Genomic DNA, 25,508 nt, shown 5'->3' on the forward strand with positions numbered 1-25,508 from the left:
TAAAACTTTTGCACAGTAGTGTGTAATTGTTTTCTACATTCAAAACATAAACAAATTATTTGTTTTTGTGACAGGCAGCTAACTAAACACCTAAAATACAATTAAAATTGGTTCTTTGCTATGGCACTGGTTCTTCCCTTGCACTGGGTGACTTTTTAATGCTTGAATGATTCATAAGTCAGTGCTGTCTTTTAACGACCTTTGGAAAGCCTGGAGAATTACTATTATTATTTTTTAAAGGCCACTTTAAAAAAATTACAAAAGTCTGACTTCTTGGAACCAAAATATAAAAAAATAAGGGGTGGATCAAGACTTTTGCACAGTACTGTATGTTAGTCTGATAAAAAAAAATAATAATAATCATGAATAATGCACATATAAATCTGCATATACATATACATATATTTTGGTTAAAAATCTCATTAAATTGTGCAAACCAGAGTTCTGCTCATTGAAACCACATTTTTTTCCTATGAATTTGTGTTTTTCCCCAATAATGTCAAATTTTCAACCAAACAACAAAAGGAATAAAGAATAATATTAATGAATTCATGTTTTCGCATACTCTCGTACATTTAAATATTTACTAGCCAATTATATTTTGGTGACTCTGAGTAACTGATTCATGATGTAAGAGTAAAAACAGTGGAAGTGAAAACAGTAACGTTTTAGGTTGTACCTAAAAGTATGAGCTATGAGATGTTGTAAAGAGAAATGTCAGGTGATCATTCCCTGTTGCTTTGTCACTTCTCTCAGAAAAATACAGGAGTGTGTGGGATCTGTTCTTATGAATTTAGATACTAATTATAAAGTACAGAGATTTGAAAAATAATCATCCTTTGGGCAGCAGACCTTCTAAGAGGTTTGCTGTCTTAATATTCGACTAGGCTATAAAAATAAAATTTAGCATGTTTCTTTTTCTGTTTGTTCAACACAAAGGTATTTTTTGAAAAAATCAATAGCTAAATTAGTTTACTCAGTGACACGGAAGAAAATGTCATCTTAACAGTTTAAAGTCATGAGTGTCAAAATTCAGCAGTGTTCCTTCCTACTTTTCTTGCTTACTTTGCTTTATGTCAGCGATGAGATCAAAAGTGTTTCAAAATAGAAATGAGAGCAGAACTAATTTTTGTAACAGCAGGTGACCTAGCGTCCTCCTGAATATGAACAGCTTCACATCTTCCATAAATTTTATAAATCTCCTTTTGGGTGAACTCGTGCTGTCTTTGTTGGTTTAATGAACTTGGTTTGATTTTCCTGATGAGAGAGTCAACTGTATATGATTACATGAGGCCTAATTGTTTGATATTATTTCATTCTACTGTATTTTCCATGTTCTGTCTTTAAAAGTATTGGATGCTGCAATGACCCAGTTTCCCAATACTGGCCAATACAGTTTCATTTTTTTTTCAGTTGACTCAGTTCATCAGTGCTGCTTATGATAGGATCAATAGAAGCGAGGGAGAGGTGAGGTGGTTCACTGGTGTGTGGTGGCGCCACAGCATCAAAGCATTTCAGAGCGGAGTGGTTCGATAGCTTGTTAGTATGCCTGACAATTTCATCGCAAAGTCTGAAATGCAAAAGAAGACACACTTGCTCTAAATTTAAATCTCCCACTTTTTTCAGCTTAGACTGAGTTAAGACTTGCATTGCATATGTACAGTAGTCTTTGCCATAAGAATAGTTATAACTCTGTAACACCCAGCCTTCTATTCCTTTCAGCAAAATTTGCATCTTTTTTCTTCTTCTTTTTGCAGGGGAAGTGAAAAAGGCGGATACTGTATCTTGCACAGCTCAGGTAAGTTTTTGTGAAATAATGCAGTTCACCTTTAGTTCCCCTCTATCCTCCTCAGTCATGTCGGGATTGATTGCATGAGATAGACCTGTTTTTACATTCAAAATTTCATGATCTGGCATACTCAGTGGATCAGTCAGAACCTCAAAGGGGACACCAGGATGAATCCAAGATGAAGAAATGTGAATGCTCCAGCTCTCAGCCTGCCCAAAGGTGCCTGTGGGGAGGGAACTAAATGATCAGTTTTGATATTTTACCAGTTTGCACAGTGTGGTGCTGAACACAAGTGACATGGCCAAAACTACGGCTTCTTAAAATGTCACAATGTCTGAATCCATTTAAAGTCATTTTTCTGCAGCGCTATCCAACTGGGCAGCAGACCTTCTAAGAGGTTTGCTGTCTTGTAAATAACAAAAAAAAGGGAAATTATTTTTTGAATTTTGCTTTCAGTTTTCTGTGCAATTCAGTCAGTGGATGAAACTTCATTAAAATGCATCTGGCTCAAAGTGGTGGCTCAAATTGAGTTTTAGAAGGATATTTATATGTCTCTGTGATGAAAACTTGATATCAAACACATTTTCCTAAGGACTCCAGCTTCAGAAGGCTCCCACTTTACTGTTTTCCAGCTGGTTTGTTTAAACATCCTCTTCTGGTTTGGAAAGAAGCAATTACAATTCTAGCCAAACTGTTACAGCTCTTCTGCTCCAGTTGCTGCCACACAAACCAGCACGAAACCAAACAGCAGGTACTGCTTGTTTAATTACTAGTTTAAATTATACCTAATGGGTATTTGAAGCTGAGAGAACATATACATAATACAGAAAGAATTGACCCCCGGCCCCTCCAGTTGGTCAGTAGAGCCATGTCTCTCACACTGAATTCATTAACATTAATGCTGTTTTGTTTAATAAAGTCTAGAACAGGAGGATTGACATGTGCAAAATGTCACCTACCTATGAATTCTCCTTGTGTACTCCAAAGACGCACCGTGTAGTCAGTGGATGAGGTAAGCACCACTTGATCATTGTCAACAATGTGCAGGCTGGAGCAGAATAAAGAGACATGAGATGAAATGGGAGAAGGCATTTCTGGAGGAACACACTAAATCATCTACCCTGTTGGTACGTAAGATGGCAGATGCATCGTGGGCAGCTTCTCACCTATACTGATTGTACGTTTAAGCCCTTCCCACATGCAGTCTCTTCTATACTTTGTTTATGTACTGCAGCAGCAGGAAGTTACCGGTAAGCTGTTTCTGTTGCTGCTGCTGCTGCAGCTGCTGCTGACACCTCAGACTGAGAATGAGTGGATTCACTAAGGATGTACCCATGAGGAATTTTAAGCATGTAACTAACTAAAAGTTAAACACACAAAGAGTCTAATTCAGTCAGGTCCACTATAGTCAAAAAAGGGATGGCATTTCCAACTGTAGTAATTTATATTTCATGGCATGGCTCTTTTCTGTGCCTTCCTACACTTTCAAATGGATACATATAAAGCCAGAGCTGGGGAGAGCAGCAGCAAGACCTCTGAGCAAAAAGAGCAGGCACCAGTGATAACACATATGACACTGATTAAGTCAGACACAGCATGAAAAGAGGAGCTGGCCTGGAGGTGGGTTGCAAAGCAGTTTGCAGATACACAGTAAAGCAGACTAAAACATCTTAAATACCATGTCCTATATGAAATGTGTGAATTGGATCCTAGGAGAGTGGTTCGTGTGGGCTGGCACTGATGTCAGCTGCCTGGCTTGAGACTGAGCTTGATTTTGTGACCCACCTGAATTAATGCTATGCTCTATTTCTGTATTTTACATACCCAGTAACTGTGTTGGTGTGGGCACGCCAAAAGGTTTCAGCTAAAGGAATAAAGGAAAAAAAGTGTCCTGATAAAGACAATATCTAAATTTCACCATTTGCCAAACAAAAGAAGAAATCAAAGAAAAAATAATATACTAACCTCTTAGTGATTTCTTCTCAGGGTCTAGCTTTTCCATGCTGTAGACATAGATGTAACCAATTCTGTCAGCCATGTACAGCAGAACATCCTTCTCTGCTTTGGCCAGTTTTGTTATCTTTTGTTGAAATTTGGACTGAAAAGTGCAGATGAAAATAAAAATTGGAATTTACTTAATACTTCTGTACAAATCGATCCCTGATTATTCAAATTCATTATTTGATAATGGATCTCTTCAGCTCAAATGAACAGAAGAAAAGGAACAAAATCAAACAATAACAGTTATCTCCCCCGTCGTGACCAAATGTTACCTTCCCCACCGAGGGACTTAATAGCCTACATTTCACTGAATAACGTTCCTCTTCAAATAATATAACATATACATAATAGAATAAAAGCTGTGTTGACTGTTAACAAAAAATTGCAAGTATGCGACCCATTGATGGTTGGTTAATAAACACAGGTGAAGCCAACAACTCTTTTGATTCGGAAGATTTTTTCAGGTCATTTGTGTTAATATTTTTGTGCTGCTTCTTGTGTTATTTGGGCTGACTTTAGCAGAATTGCTTAGGCACACATTGCATTTTATTTCAGCTTTGAGGAGGTTGGAGAACTGCTTGGATGTCCTCATGTTCACCCACCTCCCAAAGCAAGAGGCCCTGCTTTGCATTACTTAGCTGCAAGGAATGTACCTGGGAGTTTCTTAAAATCTAGAGCTAAGCAAAGAACATGCAGACTATATATTATCTTGATTTTTATTCAGCTGTTTTAACGATAAGAGAAAGAAAATAAGTATTCCTTGATTGCCAAAAGGGAAACAGGAAAACATTGCAGAGTAAAAGATCTTACAGCTTTGAAGCTGCTAACAAACTTTCCTCTGCCGAGCACATTCCAGAGATTTACACAGCCTTTAAGAAGAGAAAAATATATAATTAACATTATAATGGAGGACACTGTAAGGTTGCACAAGTGCAGTCTTGCTTATTAGACCTGTTTATAGCACTGACCTTCGGCCCCAGATGACAGGAGAGCTGTAGTTGAGGAAAGCTCTTTTAAATAGGAATCCTTCAGGAAAACTATGCTTGGAACACTCGTATCCAGACCTAATTGAGAGAGGGAAAATGTGAGGCAAATGCAGTGATTTGATCACATTAAATTTCACTTTGAAGCTCCAAAATCACCTTTAACATCTTGCTGTTCAGCTACAATGGGACTAACAAACCGACACTGTATACGTCCAGAATCCACGTTCCACACTATAATCTCGCCATCAGAGCTGCCAGTGGCCACAAAAGATGGGGGACACTGTGCCATACAAAGGATGTCATCCTTATGGCCATTTTTCTGTAGAGAGGCAAACTGTTAGTCTTGGTACAATTGCAAAAAGATTAATTTGTTAATCCTAAACCCAAAACTGCAGTTCAGTCTGAGTGATTCAGAGTAATTATCCATCTTTACACAAGGTAAAATGCATAGCTTATGGTTATATTTATGGGGGTGGGTGCGTGGGGGGTATTGTTAACATATATAACAAGTACTATATAAAAATTTAAAATATCATGTCACATTTCACCTCTGACACTTCATTTAAGGGCAATAGACTGAACTGAGGGTCAAAGTGATTGCAACACTATGTTCGATCAGTAAAACAATGTTCTATTTTTTTGGGATTGATAACATATACACACACACACACACACACACACACACACACACACACACACACACACACACAGACACAGACAGACAGACAGACAGACAGATAGACAGATAGACAGATAGATAGATAGATAGATAGATAGATAGATAGATAGATAGATAGATAGATGGATAGATAGATAGATAGATAGATATGGAACTATTAATGGGGATTATATACACATACACATATGTTATTTCATTGTATTTCATTATCTACATTACAGTAACGGCTTATAACTACTTAAATATATAACAATTTGAATACATGCACATGTTTCTGAATAAGTACTATTTCTTTTGGAAACCAACCTTTTTTCACTTGATTTTTCATTACTAAACACATTTACTAAACAATGAATCCTACACATGTACTATATACACTGATACAAATCATATACGGGACCTCTAAGAGCTAGCTTGATTAACTTATGTCATTTCTCAGTTCTTTCATATATTAAAAAAAGAAAGAAAAAAGGAAACAAATTATACAACTAGCTCAATTTGAACAATATATCAGTCTTCTCATTTAACTCTGCGTTATTGTGAATACTTTGTAAATATTGCCAAAACAATTCCTGAATCTTATCAGCTTAGAAATGATCAAGAAGTTTGTGCACCTCATGGAATACGTAAATGCCAGAAAGGTCAACTTCTGTTAAGCAATAATTTACAGGAAATGAAAAATCAAAGGATTAAAGAGCTGGGAGGAATCAGGATGGAGAATATTTTGAGTTATTTCAGGCCTAATATGAATGTCAAAGAGCTTTCACTGAAGTCTTGATTTTGCCTAAAATATTCAAGCCAAATATGTCACACATGGATTAGCAACTCATTTGATGTCAAACCCCTGAGCAAGCAGACAAGCCAAACATTAGTCCTGCTGCTGTACTTCACACACTGATACAAAGTGATTCATCTCGTTCTTCATGTGCCTATTTCTCACTGCACTCAACAGGAGGATTTTGCTTGGAGTGATGCTGCCAATGTGTAACTGTATACACCACTAACCGGGAAAAGCAGATGGCATTTTGAACTTAGATTATATTCCGTGCCAAAGTGAAATATTTAGCGGAACTAGGTCATGTTTTTAAAGTTTAATGAGATGCAACACAACACTGACCATCTGGAGGAACTGAAAAATTCACACTGAACTGGAGGCTCAGTGGGTAATGGGGAGGAGAGCAGTACATATAAAACAACCCATTGATCTTCCTCCTCCAGGCCATTAATGAAAAACAATTTCAAGAGAGCCCGCTGTAGATAATCAAAGGGGTCACTTTTCTTCTTGGCCACTGTAATGTAGCCTTTCTGCTCTGTTAATGGGCGTCTTTGAGGGTGAAAGGAACCATGAGGCATAATGAAAGAGATGGAAGGGCATGGGACTTGCTTCATCCAATGAATCATACGGCATTAATGAGAATCAGTTTTTCTCCTGCAGCTCATGTATGCAGAACTGTGTCCCGCTGTCAGAGATAACTCCACCAAATTAGTCAGGTGAGATCAGATGAAACAAAAACTGTAATTTATGAGCTGATATTTGAGGGGGTTGATTACGCAGCTTTGAGAGCACTAGTCACTTTCAAAAAAAATGGAAAGAAATCTGAGCACTTGGCAGTTTTACCTGGTAATGAAGTCAGGATTCGCTTGGTCTGCGGAGGCGATTAAATGTTTAGTGTCCAAAGCAGCATAATTTGTTGTCTCATCATATCCAAATATGATGGTCAATCAAAAGAGATTATGTTGAGCTTTCCTTTTGTGTCTTATAATAGAACAAAACATACTTCGGAATTTTATAACTACATATATGTCTCCAAATGCCATTATATAAGAACATAGAGTCCTTGTTTATTAATACACTAGAAGGTGGTAAAAGAACACATCTTTTCTGATTTTTCATTAAGAAAAGATTGCATTTTAGTGGTATTGCAATAACAAGTGTTTTTTCTTTAATAAAACTCTTGATATAATTTTATGTATACACAAAATAATAAGAAACCTTATAAGACACTGTAATATTGGTGTTCAAGGTCTGCATTCTGGACTAAATCAGTGAGAGAAACATCATTTCAGCAGAATCTCAGATTGTGTGGAACAGAGCGTGCCATGAAATACAAGTATAGGTGACAGGTTAGAGTTCAGCTGCACTGGAACTAAGACCCAAAGAAGTGATGTGAGGACGCTGATGTGTATGGAATAAAATTAGAAAAATGCCAGCATAATTAAGTATTGTCAGACATTTATGAGGACAATTTTATGAGAGGAGTAAAGGTGGAAAACTGAGGAGAGGAGAGTGAGGCGGGAAGGGATATTTCACTGCTTGAGTTTAAAATCTGTCTGCAGGCAATGCTACGCAGCAGGGCAGAGATCAGGGAAGCTTTGTTACCCATCTTTCCCTCTGAGCTTTTCAGCCAGTCAGCAAAAATTATTCTTTGGACTTTCATAAGACTATAGTATTCTTTATATGTCTGTATAATATGAACACAGGGGCAGTAGGGAAGCTTTATTTTCAGTGTTTGTAGGTGCAACAGTGACTGAGGCAAAGCATGGTCAGGACTGGCCCGGCAGCCCCTACTAAATAATGTACAAAGATGATTTGTTCTGTGACAGGAAGGATAAAATGCACCACGGTGGGTTGTGTAGCATTCTGATTACACAGACAAACCTAAGTAGGTACTGAAAAATCAGATGCAGGCTTCAGCTTGTCTAGAAATACAAGAGGTAGGTGTAGCTATTTTCTTTTCCTTAAATATAGCAATGCCACACTGTGTCAATTTTCCGCATTTAAAATTTCACACAAACGTATGACCAGCAAAATGCTGTGGTAGTCCAAGAATTTACACTGGCACATTATGAGAATGCATTACAATTGTTGTATGAAAAGCATTTTAATGGTCAATGTGATTCAATGTTTTGTATACAACCAGGTTATAACAGTTATTATAAGATTATGTTCCATGCTATGATCATGTGCATTGATGTATAATCTCCAATGTATATTTAAAACAACACACTGACTTCACAATGATAATCTGACACAATAATAATAATCTGTGATTCAGCTAGATAGACTACAACTCTAGTTTTTTAATGTGTTCCACTAGACTCACTTTGCCCTTTTTTCAATTTAGTACAAAAGCCTGTGCTTTGGCTGACATCAGCTTCACCTAAAATACATGTCACAAAGGAACACAAGCTCACTCAGAGGGCACTAAACACTTTTTTAAAAATGTTTTTAACTTGAGCTTCTGTTGTTAGACTTGTTGTTGTCAAAAGAATATTTGTAGTAGTGTTCGTAATTACCAGATCATCCTGCCATGAAGCCTGTGGCCTCTGGACATGATGAAGATCCTCAGGTATGTCCTGACAAAGTACAGACGCTTAATCAGAAAAACAGGGAGGCATTTTGAATTTTTTATATTAGCAATACCTTTTTTTCCTTCATCTTTAAAACATCCTTTAAGGATAAAACATGTCATTAGACATGGGATTAAAAATGTGCATCATTTTTTCTCCTTCATTTGTCTGGTTTTATAAAACAATTTTAAGAAGGGCATATGTGATATGAACCGTCTTTATTTTCTATTTCAGAATGGAGGTTAGCTGGTAATAACAGTGTAAACAAATCCAAATAGGATGCAACATGATGGAAGGATGGAGGAAAGAAGAAATAATTGGATGGGGATTTCTGAAATACAACTGACAGATAATACCTTGAATTCGTTCATTTCTTTTGTACTCACTGGGTAAATGTCAATCTTCCGGTCCCTTCCCACTGACATCACATAGCTTCAAACATAAATTGCACAAGCTCAGCATGGATTCAAATTTATTCTAAGCCAAAAACACTTCCAAATATCACATCATTACTCACAAATTCCTGTGGACTTGGAGAAAGATGCAGTCACACACCTCACGACATTCACCATCTACAGGGAGAAAAAAAATTCAAAGTAACTTTTCAATGATCAGATAATTTAATGTTTCAAACTTTCTGAGAGAGAAAAAGAAAAAAGAAACCCATGCCTTTCTTTAATGTCTTCAGGCATAGACCATTGTTGAAGTTCCAGATCTTTAAAGATCCATCTCTTCCACCAGTGACGAGTCTGCAGACTCGAGAACATACGATGTGAGAATGGCATCTTATGGCAATGTAATATAAGTATGATAAGGTAGTGGCTTATTATATTATATAAAAGGTGACACTAAATATTGTATCATACCTTCTCCCTTTGGGATCAAATGTCAAACAAGTGATAGAAGACAGTTCGTGAGAGCCACCAAACTCAAAAAGTTGACACCCAGTGTCAAAATCCCAGACTCTCACAACCTAAAACCAGTAACAGCTCAGGTTTATTAAACACTTGATTTTCAGAATATCTAATATGATGGTGGTGTATGTGTTTTAACAGACACTGGAATCATTATTAATAGAATTCCTAAGGTGGTTAACATGTTGCAAAGCAGTAATTTACTCACAGATCCTTCAGTGCAGCTGACTACCTGACGAAACTCCTTACTGTAACCGCAGCACAAAACAGGCTCATTATGAGAAACAGTGAAGTGGCGGTGAAGCCGCTGCCTGACAGAAGAAAAAGATAAGAAGATGAATGAAATGACTAGAACGAGATTAGTATTAAGGAGACACAGTCATCTCTGCAAAAATAAATCTCCTATAAATCTCATGTTCAGAATGAAAGTAGGATTTTAGTTTAAAATCAACAGCTGTATTGAACTTCAGAGCATATTGGATCCCCTCGCTAACTGAGCTCAAAGGCATGACATCCTACCTTAACTTCAGAGGGAGCATAGTCATACAGTCCGCTGCAATATACAGAGACTTCATTGCAGGGGAATATGCGCATGCAGAAATATCACCATGAATCCGGTTTGCTTTGGGGTCTGCTGTAAACAGGCAACACTGATCCTGAAGATGCCAAATCTGAAGTAAACAGATGAACAGCAGTGAAAGACCTCACACTGTTTACTGTTTATCCTTTTAATCACAGTATAAATTATGTCTTATGAGAGAATAAAGTATACTAGAGTTATACATTTATGTGAAAAATAAAGTAAAATATTTTTTACATCTTACATTTAAATACTATGAGTTCAATAGTTCGCAGATTCACTTTTAGTAGCAAAAACCTGAAGTAATCATTTTCTGTATTACTTGATCAGCTTCTCATATTGGTGTGTGAGAAATTGGTGTGCAGGAATTTTGGCCCACTCGCCATTGTGATACCCTGATTACTTTCTTTGTAGATTTGTTGATGTGTCTGGGATAACCGTCCTGCTGCATAATCCACTTTAAGCTTCAGCTGTGAGACAGATGGCCTCAAATTTGTCTCTAGAATACTTTGGTATACAGCAAAATGTATAGCTTACTCTATGACTGTAAGGAGCCCAGGTCTGGTGCAATACAAGCCTAAATCATCACCCCTCCACCACCATGCTCGACTGTTCACATGAGGTGTTTGTTCTAATATGCTGTGTTTGATATTTGCCAAACATAGCATCATTCACTGTGGCTAGAGAGCTCCACTTTGGTTTGGTGTGTACAAGGAACATTATTTCAGATGTCTTGTGATTTGTTAAAATGCAGCTTTGCAATCCTAAACCATGTTGCTGTTCTTTGTAGAAAGAAGAGGCTTTCTCCTAGCAACAAGAACGGTCTTTTTTTTTTGTTGTTTTGGTTTTTTTAAAATAATTGTACCGTCGTGAACATATCATATCCTAACTCTGACCTGTAGTTTCTGAGATATAGATTTAGGAGTTTTTCTACTTTCTCTGAGAATTGCATGGTCTGAAGTTGGGGTGAATTTGTCTACTCCTGGGAACATTGATCATTGTATTAACACACAATGATTGCTCCAAATCAGCAAACTCAATGATGATCGGTCAATCAAGTGTGCTTCATTAGCAGCCCAGGCCAACACTAACGGGGCACTTACTGTTTCACAGAACAGCATAGAAACTTTCTTTTTGACGTGACCGTATATACAGGCTTCTATCAGTATTATATTGTACCACTGAATCCTTATTATTATGGTTCATCTGTAATCATCTATCAAGTAATGTGATACAATTGAAACTCACTGTCAAATTTAAAATGTAGTGGACTAAAAAGAAAAGTATAAGTATCCCCACTGGAACATGGTGGCACTAAACTGGCAAAGTTAACCTTATATCAAGTTTCCTAATACTGTTGGAGAAATGCACATGGGCTTGATGACTGTACAACAATAAGAATCACAAATCATTTGTATAATTTGGAAAACATAAAATCACACGTAAAACATAAAAATGAGTCATCAGTCACTTTCACAGTGCAGTCTGTTGAGACAGAGAAGATTTGATTGTCTTCTGAGGAGATGCGGATGGAGATGATAGGAGCAGAGTGGCCTTTCAAAATACCAGTTGGTTTTCTAAAATTGAAATTGAATCAGGTGAAAAAATGATTGTTTTTTAAAAACATGATACTTCAAAGAACAAAATCCTAGTGACTCTAGGTCCCTTACCCAGAATAATGTGGATTCCACAGGCGTATAAGTTTATCCATGCCTCCAGTAATCAGCAATCTGTGCTTCTGACAGAGGTCAAAGGTCCTGACACCTTTGTAGATGCTAAAGACAGTCTGATCACACGATGCCCGGACCTGTGGTGTCCAACTCAGCTGGATCTTCTTGGATTTACCTTCATAACAGGTCTCTTTAATTTCACTCAGCTGTTGCTCAGCATCTGTTAAAGGCAGCAGGCAGCCTCAAGAAGGAAAAAACAAAATAAAACATAGACAATACACATTTTATTTAGGCTTTGTGTACAAGCATCAATCAAAACATTCCTTTTGCACCAACGGTAAGTCATTATCAGAATAAATGACCAAGTCTGCAAGTGGACATGCCCACATGCGGGGTGATCACGCACACAGACAGGTGGGAATAGATTGGTGAATTTGTGATAGATGAGTCATCATGAGTCATTTCTCACAGCTATCCATCCAGGCTACCTAATGTTCAAAACTGAGTTTAATTACTGAACACTGCAGAATACAAAGGAGTTGATTTTTTAAATCTATTTTTTAACGACCATCCTAAGGATGCGTGATTTTCAATTTGGTTCTCTCATTACAGACACTGTGTATGCATCCAAAACAGACAAGTAAATATGTACATCCAAGTAACAACAATAAATGTATGATTTTCTGGTATTGTACTGAACATATTATATAGGAAAGACGGAAATAGAGCTGAACAGAAATTACCTATAACAAGAGAAGAAGATTCTTCATTTGATGAGGAGACAACAACCTGAAGACTATGAAAATATTTATTCTAAATTGGGAAAGAAATGTTTCTGTTTTAGGACTTTCATTTCATAATATATGTCAAATATCACACCATGACCAAACCTCAATATATTTCTTTGTATGGAGCATAACCACAGAAAGGTAAAACGTCACCTGTGTCACCCAGTCATGATGAACCTTCCATCTAATAAAAGCCAGGTTTGGAGAAAGAACTGCATGGTTAATTGATATGTTAGGTATAGTTTCAGTCTTTGGCAGTTTATTCCATAACCTATAAAAAGAGATGTGGAGATGTTCAGTCATGCCTGAAAACCATCAGACATTCAGAGATGCAACTTCATGTAAGTTATGTATAATTAGGGGACACATAGAATCTGAGGTATAATTTTAAATCACATAAAAATAACCAGCAACATGAAGTTGCCAATTTGACTAATATTCTCTATTACATTCTTGTTTACAGATTATCATATTCTCGTTTACAGATTGTTGCTTTATAATTTGAATTAAATGACAGCAGTAGTAACACTTTTACACATGTTTTAATCCTCCGTGAAACAGTCTAAAAATAAACTCTCAAAAGTGTTAAAAAGTGAATCAAATCAAGGTAACTTACCTTTAAACTGCATGATAATTAAAATAAAACAAAATAAATTAATAAAAATCACTGAGTTAAAAACCAGCTGGCACCAAAAGTGACTGATGATAAAATTTCTTCACTTGGCTTTTATAAATATATAAACGTTGAAAATTAGACGGTGCTAGAGGAAGCAGTAAATTGGATTTACAGTGTATGTAGAGGATCCTCCACTGATGATCCATATTCCACAATCAGTGGAGGATGAAAAACTGACCTTAACTTTAAAATAAATTAAAAAAAAAGAGAGAAAAAGAAAATCTCAAGAAAGCAAATCATAATAGCCATCTTATAATAGCCTCAGTATTGCAGTTACCATGCAACTGAAGTGGTGTGGGAGTTATTGTAAAGTGGGTGATATTACTCAGTAGAGCATCCCAAACTTTTAATTGCTGTGTATTATGCAGAATCACCAAACACATTTTAAATATATCTTGTCTTCTGAGGTATTTCTTTTTAACTTGCAAATTCTTTTTGATCAAGCAAGATCACAATTTGGGAGAAAAACTAATACTGAAGTACTGACATATGATTGTCTATGAATGGTTAATGCCTCTCCCAGGCTTTTTTTGATCATCCAGTAGTGGAGAAAATCAGAGGTAATACTTAAATTTGAATAGCCAAAATGTTTTGCTTAAAGTCACAAAAATATGTCACAAAAATATCTTCAAATGCATTCATAATATATACAGAAACAAAACTTGAATTTAAGTGAGTGTAAGTATTTGAAAAAGCAACATTACCTGAAGGTATCTCCAGCAGAGGATATTAAAATAATAGTCACACATCCCTGAGAGACAAAGCAGTTAGATCTCTGCCAGATTTTTGTTTGATAATTCAATCAGCTTTTAATAACAAGACCTACTTCAGAGTCTCCATACAGAACACAGCATTTATCCTGGCCATTGTAGCTATGAGCAGAAAAACAAACACCGTGTAAAGAATTCATTTAGGTAATCATAAGACGATGCTAGCGTGAAGAATTGCTGCTCACCTGTAGTCCACTGTCAGGGGTATTGTTTCTAGTTCACTGATCTGACAATAAGGCTCCAGAGAGAAAAGGTTATAAAGCTGGAGCTCTCTGTCCCTGCACAATAGTAAAGATATCTACATAAACAAACTTAGCAGAGCCCAGGACCTGTAGTTAATGAGACTAAATTTTATTTCACCACTTCTCATTACCCTGTCGCGATCATCAGCTTGTTGTACTCGCTCATCAGAGCAAAGTCACTTGCCCATTTTGACTTTGTATTTGTTGGATCTTCATTCTGTGAAAATTAACAAATACATTAAAAACTCATATTTACAAAATTCAAGGTCACTCTGAAATGACAATTGACCTGCTGTTCTGAGTTTGCTGTTTGTTATGTTAGCTAAATAATATGAATATGCTACAATCACCGTTAGAACAATTTTAAAGGTTTAAATGCTTTTCAAAAAATTTTTTTTTATTTAAATGCCCTCGTCGCTGATGTGCTGCATATTCCAGTATCAGTAATTATTTCCACAGTGTCACAATACCTGCCTCTTTTAGGAATTTACTGGTCTTTTTAAAAATATATACACTGGCAAGCTGGTTTGAAAGAATGTTCAACAGGAACTATTTAACTCAAGGCTGAATGCAACAGACTTTAAAAAGTCCATCCATCCATTCGCTTCCGCTTATCCTTTTCAGGGTCGCGGGGGGGGGGGGGGGGGGGGGGGGGCTGGAGCCTATCCCAGCTGTCATAGGGCGAGAGGCAGGGTACACCCTGGACAGGTCGCCAGTCTGTCACAGGGCCAACACACAGGGACAGACAACCATTCGCACTCACATTCACTCGCACATTCACACCTAGTGGTAATTTGGATTATCCAATTAACCTATCCCCACAAGTTGACTTTAAAAAGTCATCAGGAAGTAATCATGGTGTTGACAGTAAGCATTCAGGTAAATGTGCACAAGCTGAAACATACAAACAGGTGTTTGGTCTTCTGGGGTTTAAGTTCAGGACTCCAGTGGCAAGCACACCCGTCTTCTCGCACTGTTACGATGGTGCCATCATGAGTAGACTGGATGTTGACGATAGGAATCCCGTGATTAAAGGAATTCATGGTGGCTGGCAGAATGAAGGCCACCTGGTTGTTGCGTCTTGCAGTTTCCTCCTGCCCTTTATACTGCTGCAGCATGTATGTGCAGAACTCACCCTGTATCACATTATGTTGTGTGTTAGAAAAGCCAGTGTTCTTCTGTATATTATTATTATTACAATTGTATCAGTTCTTTAAGGAATTATTTTTAGCCTTTTCTTTACTAACCTACAATTTTGCAATTAAATTAAAGGTCATAATCCAATGTCCAGGGAAGATACATTACTATTACTGCACAAGGTGAATATATTAGTTTACAGTCAACCTAGGGCTAGGAGCACTCTGATAATTATTAGTTATACTTGGTTCACAAATCCCCACTAGCCAAAGTAATTTTACTGCTGTCTAGCTTTTGTTTTTTTTTTAAATTGCATAATCCTGGTGTTTACATACATGGGAAAGTGTTTTGAAGGGGTGTATGCTTCACAAAAAAACATAAATAATCTCACCCATGAAATCGTCCCTTTGCCTAAATAATCAATCTTCTTAAATAACCCTTGAATCTCCATGTAGGTCTGTGAAATTTAAAGAGTGGAAGAATGAACTGACACTTTTCTACGGTAAATTCTTCAGGCAATTTCCTTAATTGTAGATAAAGGGAAATACAGACGAGGCAGATTTTAAAAAAATTCTGAGACAGAGATGCAAAAAGAGGTGTGATGCTATCTTACTGCATTAGGTAAATCCAAACACTTCTTCATCATAGGTCCAAATTTGGCCACATCAATGTATCTCAATCCACCTGATTCAAATTCCTTTGCAAGAAAAAAAATTTAAATCACATTTCAGAAATGAATAACCAGACAATACATTTTTTTTAAAAACAGAAGAGATCACACAATACCTCAAATGCTAGTTTCAGTTTCTCAAGGGTCTCAAGTGATATTTTCTCATCAATCTTAATCAGAAGGAGGGAATTGTGAGTTATTATGCAAGGCAACCTGGATTATTAGAATAAATCAGCATGGTGAAAAATAAAACAAGTAATTAAGTGTAATTGGCAAATATGCTACTTCCATTTTTTTTCACTCCATTTAAGCAGTTCTTAAAATCTGAGTGCTAAAAATGCAAATTAAAAGGATTTTTTTTTTTAATGTATATATTTATTTTACACTGAACCATTATCAGCACATATGATTAGGGCTCAACCTCAGAGTATAATTACTATCTGTAATGGTCACCACAGGCACCACCAGCAATGTCATGTCTCGAAGATGCTTCCACAAGGCCGGATGGCAGGCCATGCTCTCTGTGTTAATGGCCTATCCTCAGATTTTCCATGGTTTCCTAGCAACTGGTCCCTGATCCATGAAGCTCTTTGATCGATCATTAATAAATAACACGGATAAACAGCCTAATTCCTCAAGGATGAAACTAGGGTTGAGGTTTCCCCACGGTATCTCCTGAACTGGGGAGATAATTGTTTAATCAGTCAGAGTGATGGAAGGACTAAAAATGTTCACATAACCTCGACTGCTTTGCAGATCCCTTTATAAGAGATGCATAACTTTGAACTCCTGAGCCTTTTCTGCCTAATCTGTTAAGGCGCACTGCTCATTACATTAGCTAGGAGTCTGACTGACATCTGCAACTGAAACCCACAAAGTTGAGCTGCTGCATTTGCACCAGCCTCCCACATAATTCTATCATTTTTGTCAGCTTGAAAGCTTGAATTTGAATCTACTGGGGACCTTTTAAGTAGTTGGCTCAGCCACAATGTTTGTTTTACTTTGGCCTGAAACATGGCCATCCTGGGCTCTGGGATAGATTGTCCTGCCCGATGTGCTGTCAGGGAGCAAGTAAATTGATCATCAACTTGATTTAAAATGGCATTTTTGGCATTAGCTCACATCCATGCTGCTACTGGTAGGATGTGCTTCAGCTGTAGTCAAGTTTAAAAGCTCTTCGAGATCTGTAACATGGTCTGTAAAGTCAAGTTCAGAACTGCAGCACTCTAGTGACATCTTCAGGCTAAATGTAGCAACTCTAGAAAAGAAAGCTCATGGGCAAGGGGTGAAAATATATAATGATGTTATCCCATCTGGACTTTGTTCTTGGAGAGATGGTTTGGTTAACATTTATTCACTCATTTCATTTCGCATTTAGCTTGATATTTAGATTTTTACCTTGAGGTTGTAAGTTGAATTGATGAGGTAATATTGCTGTCTCGTGATTTTCTCATTATCTCCGAGTGTGACAGAGTGCCTCCGTCTGCTCTGTTTGAGCAGCTCTTTCACCAACCAGTCAGGCTGTTCTTTTCCATCCTCGCTGTCAGTCAGTTGTCTTGGTACTGAAGAATCATCTGCTTTCTCATCCCGATATCCCAGCCCAGATGTGTTTCTTGTCCTCTCCTCTAAACCACTCAGTTCTGAGAGGATGCTGGAGGATTTGATATATGGGTAAGTAACGTTTAACCTTCAGTTATACAAGAAGGGACTTATTAGAGGAATCAAAATTCTCACATGTTTGAAAAAGAAACATTAGCGATGTTGCATATGATCTGTTTAATCCTAGGAATGTGATTATGATTCCCAGGTGACAGTGCTTCCTGCATTACAGGATAACTACTAAGTACTACCACAGATGGCAACACAAGCCCCATGACTACAGCAAACATTTTGTAACCAAGACTGAGAATAAAGCAAGGCTTCAACTTTTATCACTTGTCTAGACATTTAAACTCTGTTAGAGCTGACATTTAAAAGCAATGTGATTTCCAGTGGCGGCAGGGTAAACAATAACAGAGCAGATTACCTGTGTACATGTTGAGTCTCTAATCTTCCCGAAGCTGAAGAAGAGCGAACCTTTTTCCCCAAAGGCATTCTTTTTAATTCCTGTATCTTAAAGGTTGGTGTGACGTAAAAGGCACATTTTAGTGTTAAACATTTCTTCAAAGAGACCTCCAAACAGACGTTAATCAGTCAGATCTTACACTAGCTCACCTGATACTCACTTATGCATTACACCTGAACAGAGCAGGTGGCCCCGTGGTAACTAAGACACCAAAAGTGACAACTGAGACTACACAGCTTAAAACAAGACCCAGTGCTTGCAAAGAATCAGGGCTGTGACCATGTAAACATTGCAAATGGATAGAAATAAGCTATTGAGATATTGTTCTGTATTTTAAACTACTGTGCCACATTTTAACTTTCACTTCATTTAATTTACATTGCAAACCTACAGTTGCTAATATGTGTCAACAAAGGTTAAGCATTTTTCTTTTATTGTTATCAAGCTGTATAAGAATTGAGTTAAGTCCGATTGGGGAATATATTTTATATAAAACTAAGAGAAGCACGAGAACATTTGATTATTGGGCACAGACGTTAGGTCACAATATCACGCACACAAAAACTAAATCAGCAAAAATGAATTCTTTCATGTTTAATTCATAATATTATTGTGCTGATTTTACAGACTGAACTGAGATTACATAAAAACACAAACAGCTAATATAAAATGATGAAATTCAGTGAGGTCCTGGCCAGCTTGATCTCCACTCTGGCGAGTCTGAGTTACGCACAGCTGCTGGAAGTTTATTGACTTTCTCCTTATTGTTTGGACAGACATCTTTACTCAAAACCACTTTTAGAGCCTCCTGCTCTGTAAAGCCAAAAGATAAAAACCAACATAAGCACATCTGTCAAACCACAATCACTGAACAATCTGTTATAAAGCTAAAACATCAAAATAAATAAATAAATAAATAAATAAAATAAACTGGTGCTAACCCCTTTTAGGTAAAATTCTGTGTAACTGCTCCAGCTCCTGGGGTGTCAGAGACTTCATCACAGATGTGACAGTATTGACTGGCTTTCCGAAAAAATGGTCATAGGTTGTTACATTAGCACGATTCTTCTGAATCTGCAAGTTTCTTGGTACAACAGTGGGAACTGTAACATAGACAATCATCATCTAATACACTGCAAATCACCAGAGCTGCTGTTTACATGCATCTTCTATAGTTTTTGAGTAGACAGTACCTATACCGGGGCAGGTCACATTTGGATCTGTTTTGCAACAGCGAGAAACACTGACCATGAGTTCAGATTTTTGGTTTGGCTGGCGATAATTGGCCCTCATCACAGTGTCAGTAGAGAGTGATATGCGGTGCCTGTTGTGCATAGGTGCAAACCATCTGGCTGCTTTTTCAGTGTCATTGTACTCTGTCAAGAAGAAAATACCATGACAAAATGAAAATGAATGGCAAATGGAAAATGAACTGTAGAGAGAAATGTCATGAAATGTTATGACATCTGGATGTGTGTGCACAGATGTAGTCAGCCATTCTGACAAGTTCTCGTACATGAGATTGACTGAAAATTGTGTACCTTGAGGTGTACCCATGAAGTCACATTTGTAAGTGGAGAGGTACTGTGCGGTTAGGGCCTTACGGATCTCACCCTCAGAAGGGAGGCATTTCAAAGGGAATGCAATATGGTCAGAGTTTCTTGCAACATCCCTTGGCAGCCTCCACATCATGAAAGACTTGGGGGAAAATAGCTTAATTTAAAGGTTACAATACACTGTGAAAGGTCAAGCATGCCATTTCACTATAAATGTAAAAACTGAGGGTTGGTGCCAACCTTGCTGGGATGCGGGTTATTTCTCCTCTGCCCTGAGGCTGTTCCTGTACGAATGCATTCAGGTTTACAGGCAGGCTTCCAGCTAAAGTCCTTACTGTATATACTTGAACCAAAAGGTCCAGACTGTGAATATGAGTCTATCAATGACGTTGACAGGGGCTTCCTACATAAGTACCAGCACAGACACATAATTACACACACAACCATGCATAATGTGTATGCTTATTTAGAGCCTCATAAGTCCATGATTTTACTTACAGGAAAATATCTGCAGCTGAACTTGGCTGGTAGACGAATTGCCTTTTGTGAGTTGTTTCATATGGATCCCACCACTGTTTCCCCCCTGGAAAAAATACTACTATACTGTAACTACTTTTTTAAGTATTTCAATCACTGTAGACATGGCACATCTAAAGCTGAGTTCAAATTAAACTTTTTGATCTACATAGTAACGACAGTATAACAAAGGCTACTGTATACCTCTGTAATGTAACTGTGCTTAAAATAAATGTTACTTTTTGATCCATTAAAATGTAGACTTGTACTAAAAAATGAATCTGTACTTCTAAGTTCTGTTGTTCTCTGTAATTTTAATATTATCCAGATTTTGCTTGAAATATTAACATGGACTTGGACAAAAATCACATAAAACAAAAGCATACTGGAAAATTTACTGTTAGTCAATTTGGTCAAAATTGCCACGTAAAACATGAGTAGTAATTGGTGCATCTTTTTAATAAGAGAGTATAAAATGGGATATTGTGACTGTGGTGCATGTGCTTGTATTATAAGGATTTGTTAGAGGTGCCTTATATACACTGAACAAAAATATAAACGCAACACTTTTGTTTTTGCTCCCATTCCCCATGGGATGGACGTAGAGACCTAAAATTCATTCCAGATACACAATATAACCATCCCTCCCAAACAGTGGTCACAAATCAGTCCAAATGTGTGGTAGTGGGCACATCTGCTATATTGAGATAATCCATCCCACCTCACAGGTGTGCCACATCAGGATGCTGATCTGACATCATGAGTAGTGCACAGGTGTACCTCAGACTGCCCACAACAAAAGGCCACCCTGGAATGTGCAGTTTTTTGCGCTATTGGGGGTCTGGGGACCCAGAACCGGTCAGTATCTGGTGTGACCACCATTTGCCTCATGCAGTGCAACACATCGTCGCATGGAGTCTATCAGATTGTCAATTGTGGCCTGTGGAATGTTGGTCCACTCCACTTCAATGGCTGTGCGAGGTTGTTGGATATTCGTGGGAACTGGTACACGCTGTCGTACACGCCGGTCAAGCACATCCCGAACATGCTCAATGGGTGACATGTCCGGTGAGTATGCTGGCCATGCAAGAACTGGGACATTCTCAGCTGCCATCTGCCCTGAACAATGTGAACCATGATTCATCCGTGAAGCGCACACCTCTCCAACGTGCCAGACGCCATCGAATGTGAGCATTTGCCCACACAAGTCTGTTACGGCGACGAGCTGGAGTCAGGTCAAGACCCCAATGAGGACGACGGGCATGCAGTTGAGCGTCCCTGAGACGGTTTCTGACAGTTTGTGCAGAAATTGTTTGGTTGTGCAAACCAATTGTTCCAGCAGCTGTCTGGGTGGCTGGTCTCAGACGATCTTGGAGGTGAACCTGCTGGATGTGGAGGTCCTGGGCTGGTGTGGTTACACGAGGTCTGCGGTTGTGAGGCCGGTTGGATGTGCTGCCATAGTCTCGGAAACGCCTGTGGAGACGGCTTATGGTTGAGAAATGAACATTCAATGCACGGGCGACAGATCTGGTTGACATTCCTGCTGTCAGCATGCCAATTGCACGCTCCCTCATTGCTTGTGGCATCTGTGGCATTTTGCTGTGAGACAAAACTGCACATTCCAGGGTGGCCTTTTGTTGTGGGCAGTCTGAGGTACACCTGTGCACTACTCATGATGTCAGATCAGCATCCTGATGTGGCACACCTGTGAGGTGGGATGGATTATTTCAATATAGCAGATGTGCCCACTACCACACATTTGGACTGATTTGTGACCACTGTTTGGGAGGGATGGTTATATTGTGTATCTGGAATGAATTTTAGGTCTCTACGTCCATCCCATGGGGAATGGGAGCAGTAACAAAGGTGTTGCGTTTATATTTTTGTTCAGTGTATATAGTAACAGACATATAAGGTGCCTTATATGCAATGTTCTCTCTAATTTTTCATGTGTCTGAGCGAACGCACAAACTCCCTGAGCGATCCCTTGGACCACTGTGAGCAACAGTAGACGTGTGCACTGTGGTCACGCCAGCATCGAATCCATCCAAGTTACATGGTTTATTAAAATAATCAAATTACAGCATTTACATTTATGTTAGACTCCTTTTAACTGCTTTATCCCACTTACAATGAAAATGTAAAAACATCTTGTTCATGACCTGTGTAGTATGTTAACACTATTGGAAGTAAAAATAACTTGAACTCCAATTTTGAAAACAAAACTTTCTTTTTTTTTTTTTTTTAATAAAGCGGACTATGAGTCTGTGGTCTGGGAGAGAGTCCTGTAACTCTCTGTCTGCAAAATAAAGTATACAAAGACCAATGTTGGGTAATTAATTATATAGTTACTTCTTTAAAAAGTTACTGAGTTTTGCAAACAACAAAGTTTTTTGCAGCTGTTTACCTAAAAATGCTGCCAAGGCGTTTTTTAAATAAACATTTCAAAATATTTACAGAACAACCAGCTGTTCTGCATCAAATTTGATGCCACACAAATTATTTGTGCTACTCCAAAAAATCATTTCTGTCCACTGTGAGATAAAGGAGAACATCAAAAGCCTGATACCTGCAGGCCTGACAACAGGAGATGTATCACTGCTGTAACACCTGTAACATTCAGCAGTCGCCTCATTGTTCTGACGCACACAACAAAACTATTGACTACACTACACACTAACTACACAAAATTTGCTCTAAACGTTGCAAATCTCTTGCATTTCAAAACCGCCGTCACTCCTAAAACTTCCTGGAGTGCTTTCAAGCGTTTTCCTTATATGTTTTTACCGTTCCTTCCCGCAGTAAATATAAACAACGATAGTAATCCAGAAGAAAACCAAACATTGCATATATTTTTATCATAACTCTGGTTTTACGTGGCCTATCAACACAATTTAAAAACTGGTATAAAGTCCACACTTTTTCCGTCAATTGTTCCTTCTGTCCTGCTCACATCTCCAATGGTTGTACACGTTGTCATTAACGTGGCTTCACTCCACAACAGCCACGCGGCGCCGCTTTTCTAGCTAAAACACCGGTGTCGGCACATAAGGACGCTGTCATAGCCTATCAACGACGTTGATTAGCTGTGCATTTACGTGAATGTGAATTGCGTGATTGGCTGGACTATGGGATAAGGTGGCATCGTTCTAATCCCATACTGGAGCCGCCAGTCACTTATTGACTAACACTTCAAAACAGAATTGTCAAAGTTTTAATTTTAATTTCAATTCAGGTTAGATTTTTTTTTTGTGCGCAACGCAGATTTTTTCTGCGCAGGGACCGTGCCATCAGTGCGCAATTGCGCACGCATGCAGTTTAGAGGGAACATTGCATATGTCTGCTATAGGTGATAGTGGGCAAAACAATTCCTAACTTCTCAAATCTTATAATCTGACAAATACTCATATTACAACCACAAACAACTAAAAATAACACCCCAAAATAATAAAAACTAAACATTTTAAAACAAGAAAAAACAAAACATAAAAAAGCAGATAAGTAAGTTTAAAAAACACAAAACTGGTATAACATGTACGTTAATTAAACAAAACCTTTTGATGTTACAATAACATGCAAAATAAATGCAAGAAAACATTTTAAGTTCCATACTGGGTTTCTTTTTGTGTTTACCTATCCTTGGTTTAACATTACCTTGCGTTGCCATTGGTGACTGGTGGTTTGTTCTAGCATCTCCTCTTATAGCTGATTTCAGTGTACTTAAATCCATTTAATTTTTAGATGAAAAGTTACTTCATTGGTATCCTGATGAAAAGCATATGCTGACAATTCCTGTGAGTATTAAAATTAGAGCATTATATGTACACAAGCTTTATCTACACAGTGTCAAAGCTGATCCAAGCAGGATGTAGTATGCACTGTGGTTATGGAGACCTACAACATTTAAACAGAAGCACAGCAGGGGAGATGTTGAATTAAAAATTTAGCATTGTTACAGGCGCCTTATATGTCTGTTACTGGTGATAGTGGGTAGTAACTAAGTACATTTGGGTATATTTTTCGGTAATCAATATTCAACTCATCAACAATTCAAAGAGAAATAACTTACAGCAATAGATTTAATAGTTCCTGAACATTTTATAAATAAAAAACATTAAAAGAGAAATGGGCAATTCTTCTGTACTGCACTTCTTTCAACTGTATTACACATCTTTTAACTGTATAAACTAAACTTTAGATAATATCATGATTTGTTTTTTCTAAAAATAGTACATGACATAAAATAAGATATTTCATAGTTGCAGGAGGTAAACATTTAACATTTTGGCTTTGTTCATCCATCCTTGTCCACACAAAAAATGGACTTCAGAAGTTTTTACTATTAGAAGTCACCTCAAAGCTTTGCTATTATTACTTTTGCTGCTGCTAAAAATGATAACACCACATTCCCTAACTTAAAAGTGAGTGCTTCCTAAACCTAATAACTAGTTTGACCACTTTTGGCAGCAATGACTATAGTATATACAATCAAGCATTTGTGATAACTGGCAATGAGTCTTGGGATTGTTTTAATTTAGGCCCAGTGAAGGATTTTAAAACATGAATGACCTGTTTAAGGCCATGCAAAAGCATTTCAATTGGATTTAACCTCGGTCTCTGAGTGGGCCGCTCTAAAACCATCCTTTTATTTATTATTTTTTGAGACATTCAGAGACTTAGTCTTGTGCATAACCAAACTGTACTTCACAGCTTTGGGTCACAAACTGATGGCCGGATATTATTCTTCAGGATTTTCTGATAGAAAGCAGAATTCATGGTTCCATCAGTTTCGACAAGAACCTGAAGCAGTATAGCATCCTGAAATCATCACACTAGCACCACCATGTCTGACTGCTGGTATGATGTCCTTTTTATGAAATGCTATGCTAGTTTAATGCAAGGCTTCCAAAAAGTTGTACTTATGTCCCATCAGTCCACAGAATATTTTCTCAAAAGTTTTGGGATGTTCTTTGGAGGATGTTTTTTGGCAAATGCAAGACAAGCCTATGTATTCTTGTTGATCAGCAGTAAACTCACCCATGGATGCTACTTTTTCCCCAGTCTCTTTCTTATTGTTGAATTATGAACACTGACCTTATTGGCACATTCCAGTTACCT

The 25,508-nt window shown here is 37.7% G+C and overlaps 2 protein-coding genes across 2 annotated transcripts; both read right to left on the reverse strand.

The window, feature by feature from the left end:
* Positions 1-1,794: 1,794 nt before the first annotated feature.
* wdr95 (WD40 repeat domain 95) lies at positions 1,795-18,347 on the reverse strand (the record flags this gene model as incomplete). The annotated part of the gene is made up of 27 exons (XM_082501632.1): positions 1,795-2,012; positions 2,749-2,837; positions 3,614-3,653; positions 3,755-3,887; positions 4,601-4,659; positions 4,759-4,854; positions 4,933-5,095; positions 8,753-8,812; positions 9,193-9,238; positions 9,324-9,378; positions 9,476-9,555; positions 9,673-9,779; positions 9,929-10,031; positions 10,240-10,391; positions 11,772-11,877; positions 11,971-12,211; positions 12,714-12,783; positions 12,912-13,029; positions 14,139-14,185; positions 14,261-14,306; positions 14,390-14,482; positions 14,578-14,663; positions 15,352-15,582; positions 15,975-16,040; positions 16,197-16,280; positions 17,700-17,940; positions 18,280-18,347. The coding sequence occupies 27 exons, from the start codon at positions 18,345-18,347 to the stop codon at positions 1,795-1,797; spliced, it is 2,898 nt and encodes a 965-aa protein (XP_082357758.1).
* Positions 18,348-18,997: 650 nt separating this feature from the next.
* tex26 (testis expressed 26) lies at positions 18,998-24,120 on the reverse strand (the record flags this gene model as incomplete). The annotated part of the gene is made up of 7 exons (XM_082503869.1): positions 18,998-19,131; positions 19,260-19,421; positions 19,512-19,694; positions 19,860-20,031; positions 20,115-20,277; positions 20,373-20,457; positions 24,045-24,120. The coding sequence occupies 7 exons, from the start codon at positions 24,118-24,120 to the stop codon at positions 18,998-19,000; spliced, it is 975 nt and encodes a 324-aa protein (XP_082359995.1).
* Positions 24,121-25,508: the final 1,388 nt, after the last annotated feature.

Source organism: Aulonocara stuartgranti (assembly GCF_965226115.1).
Source record: "Aulonocara stuartgranti genome assembly, chromosome: 14".
Classification (NCBI taxonomy): Eukaryota; Metazoa; Chordata; class Actinopteri; order Cichliformes; family Cichlidae; genus Aulonocara; species Aulonocara stuartgranti.